The sequence below is a fragment of the Lynx rufus genome, unplaced genomic scaffold (genome assembly GCF_022079265.1).
Source record: "Lynx rufus isolate CCGP_SWC_20201006 ecotype Redwood Valley unplaced genomic scaffold, mLynRuf1.p SCAF_10, whole genome shotgun sequence".
Taxonomy (NCBI): Eukaryota; Metazoa; Chordata; class Mammalia; order Carnivora; family Felidae; genus Lynx; species Lynx rufus.
The window spans coordinates 56,142,942-56,162,868 of NW_025814824.1; the positions used below are offsets into that span (position 1 = coordinate 56,142,942).

General features: G+C 43.5%; 2 protein-coding genes across 2 annotated transcripts in view; one reads left to right on the forward strand and one right to left on the reverse strand.

Annotated features, from left to right (window-relative positions):
* Window positions 1-16,910, forward strand: part of UBAP1 (ubiquitin associated protein 1) — a 61,731-nt gene extending 44,821 nt beyond the window's left edge. Inside the window, exons 4-7 of the mRNA XM_047065595.1 lie at window positions 4,535-5,470; window positions 14,197-14,379; window positions 15,104-15,205; window positions 15,794-16,910. Of these exons, the coding sequence (XP_046921551.1) occupies window positions 4,535-5,470; window positions 14,197-14,379; window positions 15,104-15,205; window positions 15,794-15,934 (1,362 nt within the window). The 3' untranslated portion in view covers window positions 15,935-16,910. The remainder of the gene's footprint in view (window positions 1-4,534; window positions 5,471-14,196; window positions 14,380-15,103; window positions 15,206-15,793) is intronic.
* Window positions 16,911-18,006: 1,096 nt separating this feature from the next.
* Window positions 18,007-19,927, reverse strand: part of KIF24 (kinesin family member 24) — a 49,608-nt gene continuing 47,687 nt past the window's right edge. Inside the window, exons 11-12 of the mRNA XM_047065606.1 lie at window positions 19,680-19,773; window positions 18,007-18,823 (exon numbers count right to left, since the gene is read on the reverse strand). Coding sequence (XP_046921562.1) covers window positions 18,683-18,823; window positions 19,680-19,773 — 235 coding nt within the window. The 3' untranslated portion in view covers window positions 18,007-18,682. The remainder of the gene's footprint in view (window positions 18,824-19,679; window positions 19,774-19,927) is intronic.

Genomic DNA, 19,927 nt, shown 5'->3' on the forward strand with positions numbered 1-19,927 from the left:
AAGTTAAAGTTTCAAATTGTCACATCCCTGTTAAAAAAAAAACTTACACTGGTTCACCAGTCCTTATTGAATCAAGTGTAGACGTAAGGTGTGGTAAAGCACCTCGGCTCATTATCTCCTCCATGTCTCCTCCATACCAGGTTACTGCCAATTCATTGAATATACCGTGTATATTACCTATCTGTACTGTGTTTTTTCTCATGAGCTGTTACCTCCACTTCGAATATTTTCCTGTTTCTCACTGTACTGAAAGCTGTCTACCTGTTAAAATCTGCTTATTCTTCTAGACTGTGCTTAAATGCCACCTCTTCAATAGCTTCTTAATCCTCTCATCTTTAAAGTGTAGTTATATATAAATGTACAGAATTACTTCTTGAAAGCAGCAAATAGCCTTATGTTTTGTGACTTCCTTTCTTCCTTCAGTACACATTTACTGAATGCCTGCTTTTGAGCAGTGTTCCACTAGGGCTGGGGATAGAGATAAATACCTTAATCACTGTCCTCAAGGAGCTTACAGTTTAGAGAAAGAGTCACATGGGAAAACAGAGTACACTATCCATCAAACACTTCTTCCTGCGACTTAAGATTTAAAAAAATACAGCTTTCTGGCAAAGGAGTTTTGTTTCTGGGAGATTCTCTAAGGCACCAACATGTTACTCTAAGAAATATTTATCTTCCAGTCTAAATGCAGTGAGTAATTATAATGGGAGAACTATAGTTACATTTTTTAGAATAATAGCTTTATCAAGATATTCATATACCTTGAAATTTGCCTTTTTAGGTTTGCACATAAATGGTTTTTAGTGTATTCAGAGTGTATAACCGTTATTACTGTCTTAATTCCTAAGTAGTTTCATCCCCCCAAAAGAAATGCAGTGCCATTAGCAGTCATTCCCTCTCACCCTAGCCCCTCGAAACCACTAAATCTACTTTGTCTTTATGAATTTGCCTATATTGGACATGTCATACAAGTGGAATAATACAGTATATAGTCTTTTGTGATTGACTCTTTTCCTTTAGCATAATGTTTTCAAGGTTTATCAATGCGTAGTGAATGAAGTGTTGGTATGTCATTCATTTTTATGACTTTATAATGTTCTGTTGTATTGATAACACTATGTTTTGTTTTTCCATTCATTGCTTGATGGACATTTTGGTGGTTTTCACTTTTTGTTTATTATGAATAATGGTGGCATGAACGTTTGTATATAGGTTTTTGTGTGGACATATTCTTTCAATTTTCTTGGGCGTATAAGTGGAATTGCTGGGTTGTCATATGGTAACTACGTTTAACCTTTTGGGGAACCATTAGACTATTTTCCCAAGTGGCTGCACCATTTTACAATCTATCCACATTCCGTGAGGGTTTCAGTTTATCCACATCCTTGCCAACTCTTCTAATCTGTCTTTTTGGTTATATACATCCTTGGAGTTTACAGTGGGTCTCTTATTGTGGTTTTGATGTGTATTTCCTTAATTACTAATGATATTTAATATCTTACATATTTTCAAATACTGAATTGCTATCCCTATTGTGTATGGAGAATTTATTGAGCCAGAAGAGACACAGATATCCCATATAAAGTTTTACATTGTTCTCTTTGCCTGGTGACTTTTTAAAAAAAATGCTTATTTATTTATTTTGAGAGAGAGAGAACGCACGTGAGCATGACTCGGGGAGAGGCAGAGAGAGAGGGAGAGAATTCCAAGCAGGCTCTGCACTGTCAGCACCAGAGCCCGATGTGGGGGCTCGAACCCATAAACTGTGAGATCATGACCTGAGCAGAAACCAAGAGTTGGACGCTTACCTGACTGAGCCACCCAGGTGCCCTACCTGGTGACTTTTTTTATTGGCGATAGCAAGTATTAGTAAATACCTCTCTGTGTGCAGGATACTGTTAACAATAGTGTTAAAAAACATCTCCATTTTCTTTTAATAGTTCTCATATTATTCACTGCTTCATTGATTCATCCAGAAAAATTGTTTTGAATCCCAAATTGCTGCTATTTTAGGCATTGCTGGGAATTTTCTATTTATTTGATCAGCATAAAGCATTAATAAGTGCATGGTGCTGTGCTCACTATATTCATAGCACCCACTAATAACAAAAGAGATATGAGCTCCATTCTTGTGTGGGACAGTTGAAATATTTTTGTTCTGTAATTGCACACAGTACCCTTAAACTTTGACATTCTGGGTCTCCATGGGGGATTTGGTTGTGGTATTGGTACTGGTCTCCTTCCTATTCAGAGAAGAGTCAGACCTAGAGTCCTAGACAGATAGATACCTTGACGCTTCCTATAACTTTGTCATATTCGCCCATACATGACAGTACAAACTCAATTTTTCAGTTAAACATTCATCAAAGTGATCTAGTAAAACATGTATAAATAATCCATGCACCCTGGGTCTAGAAAGCTTTCACTGAATATCATATTGGTGGTGGTCACAGTAGTGGGGAATGGCTGTCAGTGTTTCGATTTAGAGCAGAATTTGGTATCATTCATGAGCTGGAATTGCCATGTAATAGCTGTGTAATCTTGTACAGATTTCTTACACTTTTCAAGCTTCCGTTTCCTTATCTGTAAAATGGGGATAATTAGCATTTAAGGTTGTTATGAGGATTAAATAAGATAATGCATTTATAATGCGTATTCTGGTTTCTGATACTCCATAAATATTTGATGCTGTTATTATTTATTTGTACACTCAAATCACAATTTTTCACTGTAATATTTCTACTGTTTTTCCTGTGTTCCAAGTATTCTGTATTTACTATGGTAATTAAAAAATGAAAGTCAATAAAGGTTTTACAAAAAAAGGAGATAAATTTCCAGTTCTTGAGAGTAAAATTTTAGGGACCCATGTTTACAGGCGGTGGGAAGTTGGTTACAGGCTGTATTTGGTGGAAGAAGCTAGGTGCAAAATTGGATTTACTCCACAGTTAGAAGCAGCAGTCTTTGCCCAGTGCTGTTTTTTCACTACCGTTAGTGGTAGAAAGGCAGTACCATGATCACAAGGTGCCTTTCTGGGGCTCAGCAGCTGGCTTAGGGATGTAAATGAACTTTTTCTTTTTCTTTTCCTTCCTTCCTTCCTTCCTTCCTTTTTCTTTTTTTTTTTAAGAGAAAAAAATTTTTTAAAGTAACCTCTATACCCAACATGGGGGTTGAGATCAAGAGTCACATGCTTCACTGACTGAGCCAGCCAGGTGCCCAGGGGGGGGTATAAACAAACTTCTTGACATGTGCATTTCCAGGCTTCTCTTGTGTTGTTTGAACTGAAAGACTTGGGGATGACCAGAGGCACTTTATTGTGTTTCTTGTACTCTAAAACTCTGGTCTGAGCATATAGGCCCCTTTCCTCTCCATCCCACCCCTCCCCCCCACCTTTTTTTTTTTTTTTTTTTTATCTCTGAAGCCTTGAATGTGCACACAGACGTTGCTTAGTTCTGAGGCTTTAGAGTCAACACCAAAAGTTTTGTTTTCTCCTGTCCAAGGTGAATTTTGTTTTATATAATCATATTTTTTTTCCAAGTATGCAAATGGAAATTCTTGTAAATTGAGATATACTCGAAGGTACTGTTAAGGAAACAACCATGAAGTGAATCCTTATGCAGTTTGCACTGTAAAATCCTGATATGAATATTTCTAGATTTCTTATTAAAAAGTTTTCCTGTATTTAGAGTACAATCTGTTCATTATAACTTAATAGGTAGTGGTTTAAGAACATAGAATCTGTAGTCAATTGCCTGGATTCACATCCAGGCTTTACCACTTACCAGCTTTATGACGTTGGGCAAGCTCTTGTAAAGTGAGGGTAACAATAATACCTACTTTTAGGTAGGTACTTTAAAGGGTTGTTTAAAAGATCCAGAGTTAATACATACAAAGTGCGTAGAATCTTGCATGGTACCTGGTAAGTGCTTTTTAAATGTTAGGGGCTGTTATTATTGAGCAGGATTTATCTAGGGCATTGTGCTAGATAACAGACTCCAAGAGGGTCTAAAGCCCAGTAGCTGCCCACCAGAGGTTTGTGATATTGTTGGGGACAATGTTTAGGAAAAAATTAAAGATTAAATCTACGTGTGGTCACTTGTGCTTGGCGTCACACGATAGAGACAGATACTATGTAAGAGTTCAAAAGAAGGAACAGGCCATCAGGAAAGCTTTAGAGGTGGCCACTGAGCTCTGCCTAGGCCACCAATGAAGAATTCTAGAAAGGAAAATGATCTGAGGGGAGAGAAGGAAGGCGGGGAGTACTTGGCAGGGTACCTTTGGCCTGGTATATAGGATTAGAGGTGGTGGGAACTCTAGTTCTTTTCTAGATGTAATCTAGGAGTGTAGTTTGATTAAACCACATAAGGAGATTAGGAAGCCTTAGTTTTCCTAACTGGGGATGGTTCCATACACCTTATATGCTGCCTAGAATGGATCTCTTTTGCTGGTGTGAGGAAGAAGTGAATTCTCTGGAGGAATTGAGTTGGAAGGGCAGTCACCTGGGTTCACACCTCCTTTCTGTGCTATATCTTTGCAGTATGACTTCTCCTTGGAAAAGAAAACTATTGAGTGGGCTGAAGATATTAAGAAAATCCAAGAAGCCCAGCGGGAAGCAGAGCGTAAGGCTGAGGAAGTAGAAACTAAAGTGAATTCTAAGAGTGGCCCAGAGGGCGACAGCAAAATGAGCTTCTCCAAGACTCACAGTACAGCCACAATGCCACCTCCTATTAACCCCATCCTTGCCAGCTTACAGCACAACAGCATCCTCACCCCGACTCGGGTCAGCAGCAGTGCCACGAAACAGAAAGTTCTCAGCCCACCCCACACAAAGGCAGATTTCAATCCTGCTGACTTTGAGTGTGAAGAAGACCCATTTGATAATCTGGAGTTAAAAACTATTGATGAGAAGGAAGAGCTGAGAAACATTCTGGTAGGAACCACTGGACCGATTATGGCTCAGTTATTGGACAATAACTTGCCCAGAGGAGGCTCTGGGTCTGTGTTACAGGATGAGGAGGTCCTGGCATCCCTGGAGCGGGCAACCCTAGATATCAAGCCTCTTCACAAACCCAATGGCTTTATAACCTTACCACAGTTGGGCAACTGTGAAAAGATGTCGCTGTCTTCCAAAGTGTCCCTCCCCCCCATTCCTGCAGTAAGCAATATCAAATCCCTATCCTTTCCCAAACTTGACTCTGATGATAGCAATCAGAAGACAGCCAAGCTGGCAAGCACTTTCCATAGCACATCCTGCCTCCGCAATGGCACCTTCCGGAATTCCCTAAAGCCTTCCACCCAAAGCAGTGCCAGTGAGCTCAATGGGCATCATACTCTTGGGCTTTCAGCTTTGAACTTAGACAGTGGCACAGAGGTGCCAACCCTGACTCCCTCAGATCTGATCTCCCAGATGCCTTCCCTCTCTGTCTTGTCTGTGTGCACAGAAGAATCATCACCTCCAAATACTGGTCCCACGGTAAGCCTTTTAAATCCCTCTTGGGGAAAAAATTCCCTCCGAATTAGAGCTCCAAAGATTTCTAAGTTCTTTTTTTTTTATGTTTATTTTTGAGAGAGAAGGAGAGACAGCATGAGTGGGGGAGGGGCAGAGAGAGGGAGACACAGGGGATCAGAAGTGGGTTCTGCACTGACAGCAGAGAGCCTGATGTGAGGCTCAGACTCATCGCGAAATCACGACCTGAGCTGAAGTCAGACGCTCAACTGACTGAGCCACCCAGGAGTCCCCAAAGATTTCTAAATTCTACCTAACAGTTGTCACCTCACATTCTTCTTTTTAAGGTTTAGGATAAGATGGGACGTGGCTGTATGGACTTTGCTTATGTATGTTCTGGTTAGTTTCCTGAGGTCAAAGGAGTGTTAGTAACCAGGAGCTAGCCTGGTTAACGTTCGCTTGTTCCTGCCTGCATCTTTTTGGTCTTTCCTTCAAAAAAATAATGTATATCATGCATGAATGGTGTTTTTCTGATTACTTTGTTTCTTTCTCTGCTGCCTTTTTTTACAAAGGCTTTCTTTCTTTGTAGATTTTTATTTACTTTTTCCTACTTTATTCATTTTTTTGAAGGTTGCTTGGTACTCCTCATTGTATCTTGTCCCTGCTTTCCTCTTTCCTTCTCATTCTGCCCAGAAGGTTGGTTCTTGTGTGTACTATAATTTACCTAACTTGGTTATGGTTCTGCAGACTGCGTGGTGCCTTAGTAACTGGGAGATAATTTGAATCAGAAGTCCGAGCAAAAGGTAGAAATTTGTCACTTTAAACCTGCAGATTTTATTTATTTTTTTTATTAGAGAGAGAGAGAGAGCATGAGTTGGGGAGAGGGGCAGAGAAGTGGGGGGGGGAGAGAGAGAGAGAGAGAAAATCTTAAGCAGGCTCCATACTCAGCGTGGAGCCAGACTTGGGGTTCTATCCTACAACCCTGGAATCATGACCTGAGCTGAAGTCGGGTCAGATGCTCGACTGAGCCACTCAGGCGCCCCCAAAACCTTCAGATTTAAATCCTGCAATCCCCTTTTTTTGCTCACTAGTAAGAATCCCTACAAAGGGAGGGAGAGGGGAAGGTTGGAATTCAGATTAATGTTGAAAGATGGATTAATGATAAAAGTTACAACTTGTATTACACTGAAAATCTGATTTTGTCATATTCAAAAAAGTTGTAAGTCCTTTGTCATAAAGGGTAGGCTTTTGTTGTGGTTTCAAGCAGCACAGAATAATACATTGCATTCTAGAATAGAAATCCTAGAAGTTCAAGAACTTTTTGCTATACCAGCTCACAGATTTTTTAAATGACAGCATATCAAGAGACTGTTTATTTAGAGCCAGAAAGGAGCCTGATTATATTAGTGGGATATCTGTCAGAGACCATAATAAGCCTGGTATTAGCTGGTAGAAAGATGAGCCTTGGGATACTTTACAGTAAGTGCCTAAAGTCCCAGCAGTAGCATTCTTGGTAAATGACTGTCTCTGTGAGTGCTCCCACTGTCATAGAACTCACTTTTGTTTATAAACTTCCACAGACCTTGTCCCAGATAAACTTTTTTTTTTTTAAGATTTTATTTTTTAAGTAATTCTCTGTACTCAACGTGGGGTTCAACAACCCCGAGATCAAGAGTCACATGCTCCACTGACAGCCTGTCAGGCACCCCCTGTCCCAGATAAACTTGATAGTGCATGACACTCTAGTGTTATCTCCTAGGAATGGACTTCATCCTAATTCCTCATGGTCTGGTTTTGGGCCCTGGTCAGGAGGATACTCTTCATGATTCAATGTATGCTGTGGAGAAATTAAAAGCACTCTGGGAAAGATTAGGGATCCTCAGCCTTAAGTCCCCCACCCCCAACCCCCCTTAAAATTACAGTGACCATTTAGAGACCAAAGCTGATAAACTAAATGGTTCTCAGACCAGAATGCCTGTCATTCTCTGACCCACCTGATTGTGGAGTTTCTTTCGGGCCCATCCGTTTCAGGGTGGGAAGGGGACCTGTTTCTTGCTGGCTTGGGATTTTCTGCCTTCAAGGGGCAAATAAACAGAACTGAAGTTCTGGTGTTTTTCTAAGGAAGTCATGGCCCTTATCCCCAAGAAGCAAAGCCTGATTTCCATCCTGGCCCTTGATCTTAGTGTGAGTTTTTGAGGCCCATGGTGAGAACAAAGCACTTCTCTTCAGGATACTTAGTGACTTGAGGATGGGGGAGGGGAGTAAAGGAGTTAACTGGGCTGTATACACTGTTTATATAGGAACTCAGGGAAGTGTTCTTGGAATTTAGTTCTTGTTGGCTATTTTAGGCCTGATGTTTGGGTCTCACTTTTCAGATTCTGATTCCATGTTTTAGTGTTTATATAAACTAATCTTAGAAGTTGAGAAGTCCATGGATTAGCTTTAGAAGAATAATCTTGTAATGCGCCCTTCTTCTGAGACCAGCATAGAACTGCCTGACCTAGCCCTAGCCATGCTTTTCTTACTCTATGTCAGCCTTTTGTGGACCTGGCTCTGCTCACTGGTTAGTCTCTGCCATTGGGGTTCTCTTTCTCTGGGTATGGATACATTTCTTACTCTTACACAGTTGATTCAGCAAAATACTTTGCCTTTTCCTTATACTTCTGAATTTACTAATTTGGCCAGTAAGCATTAGTAGTGCCAGTTTGCTTTGGAAGTGTATTTTATTATTAAAAAAATATATATTTATTTGAGAGTGAGTGTGTATGTGCAGGAGAGGGGTGGAGATAGAGGGGAGAGAGAACTGTGAGATCATGATCTGAGCCAAAAGCAAGAGTCAGATGCTTAACTGACTGAGCCACCCAGGTGCCCTCCAAAAGTGTATTTAAAAATTTTTTTGACATATACTCTCTTAACTTTTATGTGTTCACATCTGTTTATCATTTCTTCTGTTGCCATTGCTTTAATACTTACAAATCCTTCTGTTGTCTCTAGATATTTTTTTTTAATGTTTATTTTTGAGGGGGGAAGAGAGAGAGAGACAGAGAGAGAGAGACAGAGAGAGAGAAAGAACACATGAATGGGGATGGGTCAGAGAGGTAGACACATAATCCGAAACAGTCTCCAGGCTCTGAGCTGTCAGCACAGATCCCAACGTGGGGCTCGAACTCCTAAACCGTGAGATCATGACCTGAGCTGAAGTTGGCCATTTAACCAACTGAGCCACCCAGGCGCCCCTGTATCTCTAGATTTTTTTAAATGAAAATTAAAAAAAAAATTTTTTTTTAATCTTTATTTTTGAGAGAGAGAGAGAGCAAGCGAGCATGAGTGGGGGAGGGACAGAGAGTGAGGGAGACACAGAATCCGAAGCAGGCTTCAGGCTCTAAGCTGTCAGCACAGAGCCTGACGTGGGGCTCAAACCCACAAATTGTGAGATCATGACCTGAGCCAAAGTTGGACACCCAACTGATTGAGCCAGCCATGTGCCCCTAAATTTTTTTTAATGTTTTATTTTTGAGGGGGAGAGAGAGAGAGAGAGAGACAGAGACAGAGCATGAGTGGGGGAGGGGCAGAGACAGAAAGGGAGACATAGAATGTGAAGCAGGCTCCAGGCTCTGAGCTGTCAGCACAGAGCTCGATGTGGCACTTGAACTCATAAACTGCGAGATCATGACCTGAGTTGGATGCTTAATCAGCTGAGCCACCCAAGTGCCCCTCTAGGTTTTTTTTTTTTTTTTTTAAGTTTATTTTGAAAAAGAGAGAGTGCATGTGTGTGCATGAGTGAGCCAGAGAGGGGCAGAGAGAGAGGGAGAGAGTGAGAATCCCAAGCATGCTCTATGCTGTCAGTGGGGAGCCTGATGTGGGGCTCGATCTCATGAATTGTGAGATCATGACCTGAGCAGAAATCAAGAGTTGGATGCTTTAACCGACTGAGCCACCCAGGGGCCCCTATTTATTTTAAATTATTTATTTATCTCTGCACCCAATGTAAGGCTCATGACCTTAGGGTCATGAGTCACATGCTCTACTGATTGAGCCAGCCAGGCACCCCAATCAAGTCATATTGAAAAACAGTAGCTCCCTGACTCACCACTCCCCAACTCCAGTTTTGCTTCCTTTAGTTAGGCACTTTGGACTCTTTAAGCTATTTCTGCTGGGATTTATCTATGTATTTCTAAATAAAGTGCTTATGTTGCTTTTTCTAAATTAATTTTATTTTACTCTTTCTTTTTAGATGTTTATTTTTGAGAGAGCACAAGTGGGGGAGGGGCAGAGAAAGGGACAGAGGATCTGAAGCCAGCTCTGTGCTGACAGCAGCGAGTCTGATGTGGGGCTCAAACTCATGAACCATGAGATCATGGCCTGAGCCAGATTTGGACCCTCAACTGACTGAGCCACCCAGGTGCCCCCTAAATTTATCAATTTTAGATAGTTTTATACTTTGTTATAGTTGAGGATTTAGCTTTTATAGTAGCTCCTCTACCTCCTTCCTATAGCTTCCATCATAATTATATCACAAAACTTGGTAAATTGTGCTGTTCACATTATTATGATTGGGTAAATATTTATTGTCAAATTCAGATACTGTATTGTGATTTTTTTTTTTTAATTTTGCAGTTTTTTTCTCATAAATTACTCCATTTAAAAAATTTGCAGTTTGGGGCACCTGGCTTGCTCAGTTGGTGGAGCATGTGACTCGGTCTCTGGGTTGTGAGTTCAAGCCCATGTTGGGGGTAGAGGATACTTTAAAAAAAAAAAAAAAGTCACAAAAATTTTTTTAAAGATTTTTTTTTTTTAAAGTATTCTCTGCCCCCAACATGGGGCTCAAACTCACAACCCCAAGATTGAGTCACATGCACTATGGACAGAGCCAGCCAGGTGCTCCTCTGCATAGTTTCTTTGTATTTGTTTCCAGTTTTGTCCAAATGCTCCAAGAGAGCGATCAGAGACCCAATGATAATTTTCTCATTCTGACATATCCAAACATACTGGGTAACCTGTCAGTTTTGAGTCCTTGAGTGTCCAGAAATGTCTTAATTTTAACCTTATGTGCGAATGATAGTTTGGATGGATTTAGATTTCTTAGTTGAAGATTGTTTCCCTTTAAGAATTTTCAAGACATTGTTCCTTCTCTTTTTAAAGAAACTTTATTGAAGTATAAGCTCCACTGCTTTCTAGCATTCCTGTGCTTCTGTGTTCTTCCAACCACCACCTGCTCAAATAGATTTTGGGATCTTCATTTCTGGAGATTTGAAGTTTACTCATGGTGTGCTGTGCCTTGTTCATTTATTGTGCTACCAGGCCCTCCTAGATCCTTTCATAAGGCTCAGCTCAGTTTTTAAAAAATCTGAGATTTTTTAAAAAATTTAAATCCAAATTAGTTAAGATATAGTGTAATAATGATTTCAGGAATAGAATCTAATGATTCATCACTTTTGTATAACACCCAGTGCTTATCCCAACAATTACCCTCCTTAATGCCCATCGCGCATCTAAGCCCATCCCCATACCCAACACCCCACCAGCAACCCTCAGTTTGTTCTCTGTATTTAAGAGTCCCTTATGGTTTGTTTCCCTCTCTGTTTTTGTCTTATTTTTGTTTCCCTTCCCCTATGTTCATCTGTTTCATTTCTTAAATTCCACATGAGTGAAATCACATGATATTTGTCTTTCTCTGACTTATTTTGGTTAGAATACGCTCTAGTTCCATCCATGTTGTTGCAAATGGTAAGATTTCATTCCTTTTTATCACTAATACTCCATTGAATATATATACCACATCTTCTTTATCCATTCATCAGTCGATGGATATTTGGGCTCTGTCCATACTTTGGCTATTGTCGATAGTGCTGCTATAAACGTTGGGGTGCCCGTGCCCCCTTCGAACCAGCATTTTTGTATCCTTTGGATAAATACCTAGTAGTTCAATTGCTGGGTCATAGGGTAGTTCTACTGTTAATTTTTTTGAGAAACCTCCATACTGTTTTCCAGAGTGGCTGCACCAGTTTGCATTCCCACCAGCAGTGCAGAAGGGTTCCTCTTTCTCCGCATCCTCACCAACATCTGTTGAGATTTTTTTCTTTTATTAATATTTTCTGTTTTCTCTTTTTCTGGAATTCCTATAACTGGATATTGGACCTCCTTGACTGTTGTTCTAATGTGCTATCCTTTTGTTTCCTGTCCTTTTCTTTTTCTTTAAAAGAGGAGACTTTTTAGGTTTTTATTTTTTAAGTAATCTTTACACCCAGTGTGGTGCTCTAACTCATGATCCAGAGATTAAGAGTCACGTGCTACTACTGCCTGCGCCAGCCAGATGCCCCTTATCTTTTTGTCTTTATGTTTTACTTTCTGGATATATCTTTGACTGTCTTATAATCATTTTTTAAAAATCTCACAATCTTTTAAATAAAATTTTACTTTACCATACTTTAAATCCCAAGTGCTTTCTTTGTCTATTCTCTCTCTTGGTTTGGGATCTCTGGCTTTCTATTCACATTTAAGAGCGAGGCACTTAAAAAAAATCAGCAGAGGGGGAAATGTGTGTGTTGGGGTGTACTTGCCAATCACTAAGTTTCACTGTAGGTTGAAGGTTAGTAGGCTTTGGGGGGCTCTGCAAAGTGTCAACATGTGAAGGTTTTGGAGGCTTACAGTTTCACCTGAGAATTCTGCCTGAGGGTTAAGGAAGGTTGGGGAAGTCTGGTGTATAGGATTTTTACTTAAATTCCCCTTTTGTTCTTATAGCTCATTTTGTCATATGCCATCCCTTGTATCCATATTTTAGTCCTAGAGACTGAACTTTCTGCCCCCCTGAAGAGGGTGAGGGTCAGGTGGGGAAGGTTTTCCCTGAGGGTCTTATCGCTCTAATCACTCACTTTGTGTCCTTGCCTTATCACAACAGTACCTGGTGATTCCAAATGCTGAACCCCTCTCAGGAGTTTTGAAGGGCTGGTGGACTGACTCTTCTTTCTCCCACTTACTTATAACTTCACTGCTTCTGCTAGCATTCCATGTTCTAATATTTCATTGAAATATATTGTCCACTGCTGTTCCCTCTTTTTTTGACCTTAAAGATCATTGTAGTGGGTTTTGGGGAGGGAGAATCAGTGTCAATTTGCTGTGTTAAATTAAATTCCCCCTTTGAAATCCTAATAGACCAGAGCACCTGGGTGGCTAAGCATCTGACTTGATTTCAGCTCAGGTCTTGATCTCATGGTTGTGGGATTGAACCCTGCATCAGGCTCCATGCTTGGAGCCTTTTTAAGATTTTCTTTCTTCCTTTCTTTCTGCTCCTCCCCCACTTGCTCTCAAAAAAAAAAAAAAAAAAAAAAAAAAAAAAAAATCCTAATAGACCTCCATTTATTCAACAATTGATGAGCAGGGCCTGTAAACACCAAACCTAAAGCAAGGCCCTGGGGATTCAGAAATACGTGTGACATGGTAGGGTGCTCACATTAGCATACTGTGATGTGATAAGTACTGTGCCAGCAGTATGATTAATCATATTTGGCTTTTGGTATTCTCAAGCCCAGTTAGACCCTGACCCTGAAGAGAGATTTGTTGGGACCTGCGAAGTACCAGACTGGTTTGATCCAGTCTCTGCCCTGTTGTGACTCCTGTAACTCAATGACTGAGCCCTGTGACTAGGCTGCCAGGGGTGTGCTGTGGGTGAGATGGATAAAAGGAAACAGTGAGCTTTAAAGCCTATAGTTTTGGCTTTTCCCAACTGACTTTGAGGAAAGTATCTGGTTATAGCTATTAACTTTGAATGTCTTTCTAGGATGGGGCGGGGGGAGCTGAGTTCCCTGCTTCCTAAGCACACCCTCCCTCCCCCCAAAGGAAGTAAAAATTCTGTTGAAATACTTTCCCTGGTTCTTGGGAGCTGGGCTAAACTATGACCTTGTTCCATTGTGGTTTGGTCCTTAGGCCTGGGAGTGAGCAGCCTTCATGCCTTCGGCCTGAGTCATTATCAGAAGGGGTAGAAAGAGTTCTACCCATCAATCCGACTGAGGTTAATAGAGTCCTAGGGCATGTAGCAGGCTGCCTGCAGGACAGTAGAGGCAGGGCCCTGGAGTACACATTCCATTTCTTGAGGGCCCAGCCTGGTGTGGCTAATAGTCCTTCAGTATTGGCAGCTGTAGCAGGGAATTGAAGCCTTGTAGCTTGTGGTGCAGGGCAAAGGTGGAGTGCCCTCAAAGCTCTGAGCCACTGAACTGGCCATGCAGGGGAACAGCACTCGCAGTCTCTGCCCAGCCCAGGGATAGAAGCAGGGATAGAGACATTGTTGGGAAAGAGCCCCAGAGTTAGGGGTGTCTGAGGTGAATGAACCTTTTATGACTCTGAAGCACAACCTGTGAAAGGGATAATGGAGCCCGGGAGAGAAATCATAGCAGCCATCTTGCCATTCGTCCCATGGGCAGCCTCAGAACTTATTTCTCCAATTCAAGCCCAAGGGATTTGAACATAGAAGGGCATGTAGCTCTTGTAGTATTTTCTTATTCTGCAAGCTGGGATGAGGGCAGAGGACAATCCAATTGCAGGTGTCTTCCCAGCTTTTCTTTTCCTCATCTGGTGCTCCCTTACCCATCTTTAGGATGTCTGGCCAGCAATCTGGCCCTTTCTACCAGGCCAGCTGTTTGGGAATGTGGTAAGTGTCAGAAATAGCAAGCCCCTGGACTGGGCTACTGAGGGGACATGTCTTCTGGAGCCCCAGTTGTCTTTATTCCTGCCTGATCCTCTGGTTTCTCCACCACCAGGTCACACCTCCTAATTTCTCAATGTCACAAGTGCCCAACACTCCCAGCTGTCCCCAGGCCTATTCTGAACTGCAGACACTGTCCCCCAGTGAGCGGCAGTGTGTGGAGACTGTGGTCAACATGGGCTACTCATATGAGTGTGTCCTGAGAGCCATGAAGAAGAAAGGAGAGAATATTGAGCAGGTGAGTGGTTGGTTGGCTGGGGGTTGGGGTGGGGTGGGTGGTGAGTGGTCAGCCTGGAGAGAGGTCCTAGACCTCTGGGGCTGGAGTAATGTCCTGCTTATATCCTAGAGCCCCATCAGACTCCTAGCCCCAGCGTCCTTTCCTGTGAGTTGGCGGGACTCAGGGCAAGATTTTTGGAGAAAGTAGCAGCCTCAGCAGCAGTGCTTCTGCTTTGGGGGCTGCCCTGGGACCTACGCTAGAGAAAAGCCTAGAGGAAAGGGTGCATTGGAGCCGTTGGACTGTTCTCTGCCCCTCCTGAGAGGGCACACTAGGCTTGAGATATGGTCTGATGTCTCCTCCCAGAAATGTTTATCCTGTCATAGATGCCCAGAGTGTTCCAAAATAGGGTACTGGAGACCTAAATCTTGGCATTTTGTGATTTGGGCTATTTGTTAGTATATTCTGCCCCGTCTGTGGAGTTGACATTCTGGGAGAGATGAGTCAGCTGTGACAGGAACTCCTTTGAAAAATGGCTACTCATGTTTAGAAGGGTATGCCTGTCTTTTCAGCAAATAGTCACTGAGGTCCTACTGTGTTGGATGCAGTTCACAATACAAATTCAAGTCCTATCCAGGATCTAATAGCCAGGGGGGAAGCAGACGTCACCCTTACTGGCTTGTCTAAGACTCTTGGGAAACTCAGGCAAGAGTGATGATAAGTGCTCAAACCTTTTTATTTTTTTAAGATTCTCGACTATCTCTTTGCACATGGACAGCTCTGTGAGAAGGGCTTCGACCCTCTTTTAGTGGAAGAGGCTCTGGAAATGCACCAGTGTTCAGAGGAAAAGGTAGGACCCTTTGTGCCTCAAGGGAACCCTCTGGAAAGGAGGGACAAAGTAGTGTCTCCTGTCCAAGAATCACCTTTTCCTACTAGTGAGTGCAGGCAGAGGTAGTCAAAATACATAATTTCTTAAGTGTCCAGACAGCATTTGGATAGTTTGGGTTGTTAGAGGCTTGATGAAGTATTGGGTTGAAGATTATCTAGAGTCCCGGGGAAGGGAAGGGGAAATGACCTGGGCAAAAAGCCGTACTTCTGGATGACTGAGGAGATTGCTAGTCACTTTGCCCAGCCTGCTTCCTGGCTGTTTCTGGGTTCAGTATCCTGCCTTGAGTATGGATTTTGGTTAGTGGGATGCAAATGAGACAGCAGGAGTTGGAACTGGGCATAGTTCCTGAAGGATGATAGGCTGTGGCATCAGCCTATCTGCCTGGCTTCCTCTACAGCCCCCTTGTGCTTGTTGGGGGACCTCAGAGAAACTCATGAGGCTGTGGCAAAAAATGCAGATTCCCCCAAGCAGCCCCCTACATACACATTCCTCTACCCTACTATGTGGCCAGATCCCTTTCTTCAATCTTTTTTCTCTTTTGTCCTTTAGATGATGGAGTTTCTTCAGTTAATGAGCAAATTTAAGGAAATGGGCTTTGAACTGAAAGACATTAAGGAAGTTCTGCTACTACACAACAATGACCAGGACAATGCTTTGGAAGACCTCATGGCTCGGGCAGGAGCCAGCTGAGACCAGGCGCTGCCTAGGCCCTGCCATGGAACCACCCCCGCAGGAGGCCCTGAGGATCCCATGTGTGGGGAAGGAGAAGGGACACACTTCCCGATTTTCTTTTGGGGGTGGAAGGTCAGGCGTGGAGACTGTGCTTGCCAGTCTCTGAGCTGGGGAGAAAGTAGGGAAGATTTGGGCATGTGAATGCCTCCAGAACTGCTCTGGCTCCTTCCATATTAAATGTATTTGTATTTTGAGAAGTGACCTTCCCACCTTGGCCCTCCAGAGAGACTTCCCTGGTCCTTCTGGGGTTATGTCCTCAGCCGAAACCTGGCCCAGCTGCCAAAAGGAGTCAGGAAGAAGGGGTGGGAGGGCCAGACCCTGCTGCTTTAGGGCTAGATGCTTCCCTCCCCTGCACTGGTGGACTGAACTCTGATCCAGGTTGAGTGCAATTGAAAGGTTCTTCCAGGGTTTTTGTTTTTTTTTTTTTCCAACAAAATCTTAGTGTTACACTGGTTCTGCAATGTCTCTGAGGTGCAAAAAAATGCCCTTTTCCCCATGGGGCGCTGAGTTTGCCTCTTCTGCCAGGCAGTTACCATGCTTCCCTGCCCCAGCCTGTTTCTTTTGGCTTGGTTTGGACCACAATCCTCTGCTACCCAGGATTTTAGAGCTCCCTTCTCTTGGAAGCAGTTGTTGGTTTAAGAAATCATTGGCCCCTTCCCAGCACATCGAGTGGGGAGAAATAGGCTGCAATTTAGTAGCCCAGCACTAACTCCACCTCAGTTCTCCTTGGAGAACAGCCTCTCCCTCCAGCTCCCTGCTCTAGGATGACACAATGAGTAACACCTAGTCATAGAAATCAGTCTCTTTCGTTTGTTTTGTATTATGTTGTTCATCATTAAAGATCTAAATACAAAGGATATACAGTCTTGAATCTAAAGTAATTTGCTAACTATTTTGATTCTTCAGAGAACTACTAATAAAACTCTAAAAGGTATGTTCTGCTGTGATAATTTATTGCCAGGTGCTGTTTTACTGAGGGGCTGGGGTGGGTGGTGAAGAGGTTCCTGCTTAGATTTGCTGCTCATGAAATAGGAGCTAACTATTTTGTCTCTTTAGTACTTTCTTCCCACTGTAGGCCTTTGGTACCCAGAAGCTGGCCCTGCAGTCTGCCCTGGGTTTTGGTTTGCAGAGGCAGACCCAGATGAGGATCTGTTACAAACCTGACGTAGCTCAGTCTCTGGAACAAGGACATATGCCTTCCTGCAAGACTGGAGGTGAGACAGGCTGGGCCTGTGGTGTAGTCACTCAGAAACGAGGAAGTACCTTTTCCTGTGAGAAGCATCAGGCATTTATGTGCTGTGCGCCGCAGGCAGAACTGGATTCAGACTGTTTCACCAGCTCTCAGTGGTGCTGTTGTAGCTGAGAGAACTAGATTCCTCCCTGAAGTTTCTGGTCTTTATACTTAATGCCATCCTGTAGCCCCTACCTTATGCTCATGGCTGGGAATGGGTCTAGTATTTTGAGTGATCATATGAGGAGAGACTGCGGTCTTTTGGCCAGGAAAGAGGCCGCCCTCTAGTGCTCAGATCAGTTAAAGGGCGGCAGGGCTGCAGTCTTGTTGAAAGCCAGTTAATGCTTCTATCCTCTTAATTAAGCCTTCCTTTTAAAACCTTACAAAGGTATCCTTTCCCTGTAAGAAATTGAAGATTCACACATTATAGTGGGCATCCGGGCCAAGGCTGTGACACATGAATCTGAAGTTTGACCCGGGAGGCCCTAGTAAGTGATGGACCAGTTTGTATTTGTCTTTGTCTTGAGCCTCTTCCTGATGAAAAGATACATAGCAAGGAGGACTCATATGAAGGGGTGTGTAAAAATTCTGCTTCAGATTCTCAAGACTACTGACTGGAGCACTCCTGCCAAGATACTACTAAACACAGGCTCTTGAGGTAGTGGACAGTCAGGGTCATGTTAAAGTTAACACTAGGAGATGGACTTGCCTGAGATCCTCCCCTTCAACTTTGCCACGAGAGGGCGTGACAGGTGAGGACTCAGGAGCCAGGAACTGCCTGCCACAGGAGCATGGGTGCTGTTAGGGCTTATAATAGGCCAGTCATCCCAGCATAAGCAGAGATGGGAAAAGAATAATGCAGTAATATGAACACTCCCTTCTGTGTCTGGATTGCAGGAAGGGAGGGGAACTGGGGGTATAAAGCCTGTCCCACGTATGCAACCTAAAGCCCAAACCAGTCTCCAAGGGCTGATGGGGCAGAGCTCACCCAGCCCCCACTACAAGCCACCAGTGTTTTAGTTTTTGGCTAAGTCTTGAAGAACAGAATTCATCTAACAAAGCCCCTGAGTTCAGCATGGTTTCTTCTCCAGCTTGTGGCCTTTGGCATTTATATTACCACTGACCTCATCCTCTGAGCCTTAAATTCAGAAACATCTACAAGGTTATCAGACCCAAGTGTGTTTCCAGACAAGAGGTCAGTAAGACATTCTCTTCTAGCCCCAAAGAAAAGGGAGGGCCATATTGCTTTTTTTAGGCTGCTCTGTCCTTCCTTACAGATGGCCTTGTGCTTGAAATTGAGGGACAGAGTCTTGGTCCTGAGAGAGGAGCTGGGGCCCAGTCAAGGCCATGTGTGGCTAGGGAAAGGGTAGCCTGAGAAGGATCAGGGAGTGAGTCTGGTATCTGCAGGGAGGACCTGGCAGAGGCCCCTTCAGCACAGGCTCCTGAGCTGCCATCACCTCATACTGGGTCTTACTCTAAGACACCATTGTTCTCTCAGGGGCGGTGGCTGGCCTGTGGCAGGCCAGATATAGCTGAAGCTGGCTCCTCAGACTCTGGATGCACTTGGATTTCAGAGCCATGATTTCATCCAGCTGGGTCACAAAATCTTCAAAATCCTGAGAAAGGAAACAAAGGACAAATGGAGCTTTTGCTAGCCTTCTCTCAGGATCTGCTTTTCTAGTCCCTTCTCTTGCAAGTTTTCAGAGCCCAGGTCCATCCTTCAGCTGGAAAATCTGCAGGAGAGTCACTATGGCACAGGGTGAGGCTCATTTCTCTGCATTTGAGAAACTTTTTTAAGATTTTATTTTTAAGGGGCACCTGGGTGACCTGGTCCATTATGCATCTGACTTCAGCTCAGGTCATGATCTCAACAGTTTGTGGGTTCGAGCTCCACATCAGGCTTTGCGCTGACAACACAGAGCCTGCTTGGGATTCTTTTCTTTTCTACCCCCCCCCCCCCAAGCTTGCACGCACTCTCTCAAAATGAATTTTAAAAAAAGGTTTTTATTTTAAAGTAATCTCTACCCAATGTGGGGCTCAAACCCACAACCCCAAGAGTTGCATGCTCCACTGACTGAGCCAGGTAGGCACCCCTGCATTTGAGAAACTTCTATGAGAGGTATTCTGCAGGACAGAGGGTTGTTTTTGTGAAAGTACCCTTGGTTTTCATGTGGTAGGTCACTTACTGTCACAGGGAGGGGCCCTAGCAAGTCAAGAAGAAGGCAGAATGGCAGGCAGAATGGCACAGGATACAGGCTGGAAACATTTTAGCCTGGAAACAGGGAGTGTAGTACCATCTCTCACCTGTCCTTGCGCCCCCCCTTGAGCCATGTCAGAGGAATGGCACAAGGCCTCCTAGAGTAGGATAGCAGACCCTTATCCCACACACAACTGCAGCAAACAAGGATGACCATCAAACTACCCACAGGCTAATTCCCAAGAGCCCCTGAGGGTCTAGCCAAGGCCACTTACATTAAGAGCCAACTGGCTCATTAGGGTCTCCTCCTTGAAGCCCAGTTTTGCCATTTCATCCAGCTGTTCCTGGTGTGCTCGGATGACCACCTGCCTGGAAACACCAGAGGGGACAGTGTGATCCTCTGGGCCTTCCATCTCTCTTGGGCAACTTTTGGGAGCTGAGAGCCTTATTTCCAGGCCAGGAACTGCCTCTGCCGAAAGTGGTCAAAGCTTTGACCAGGGCCAGCTCACCATCACCTCCTCCC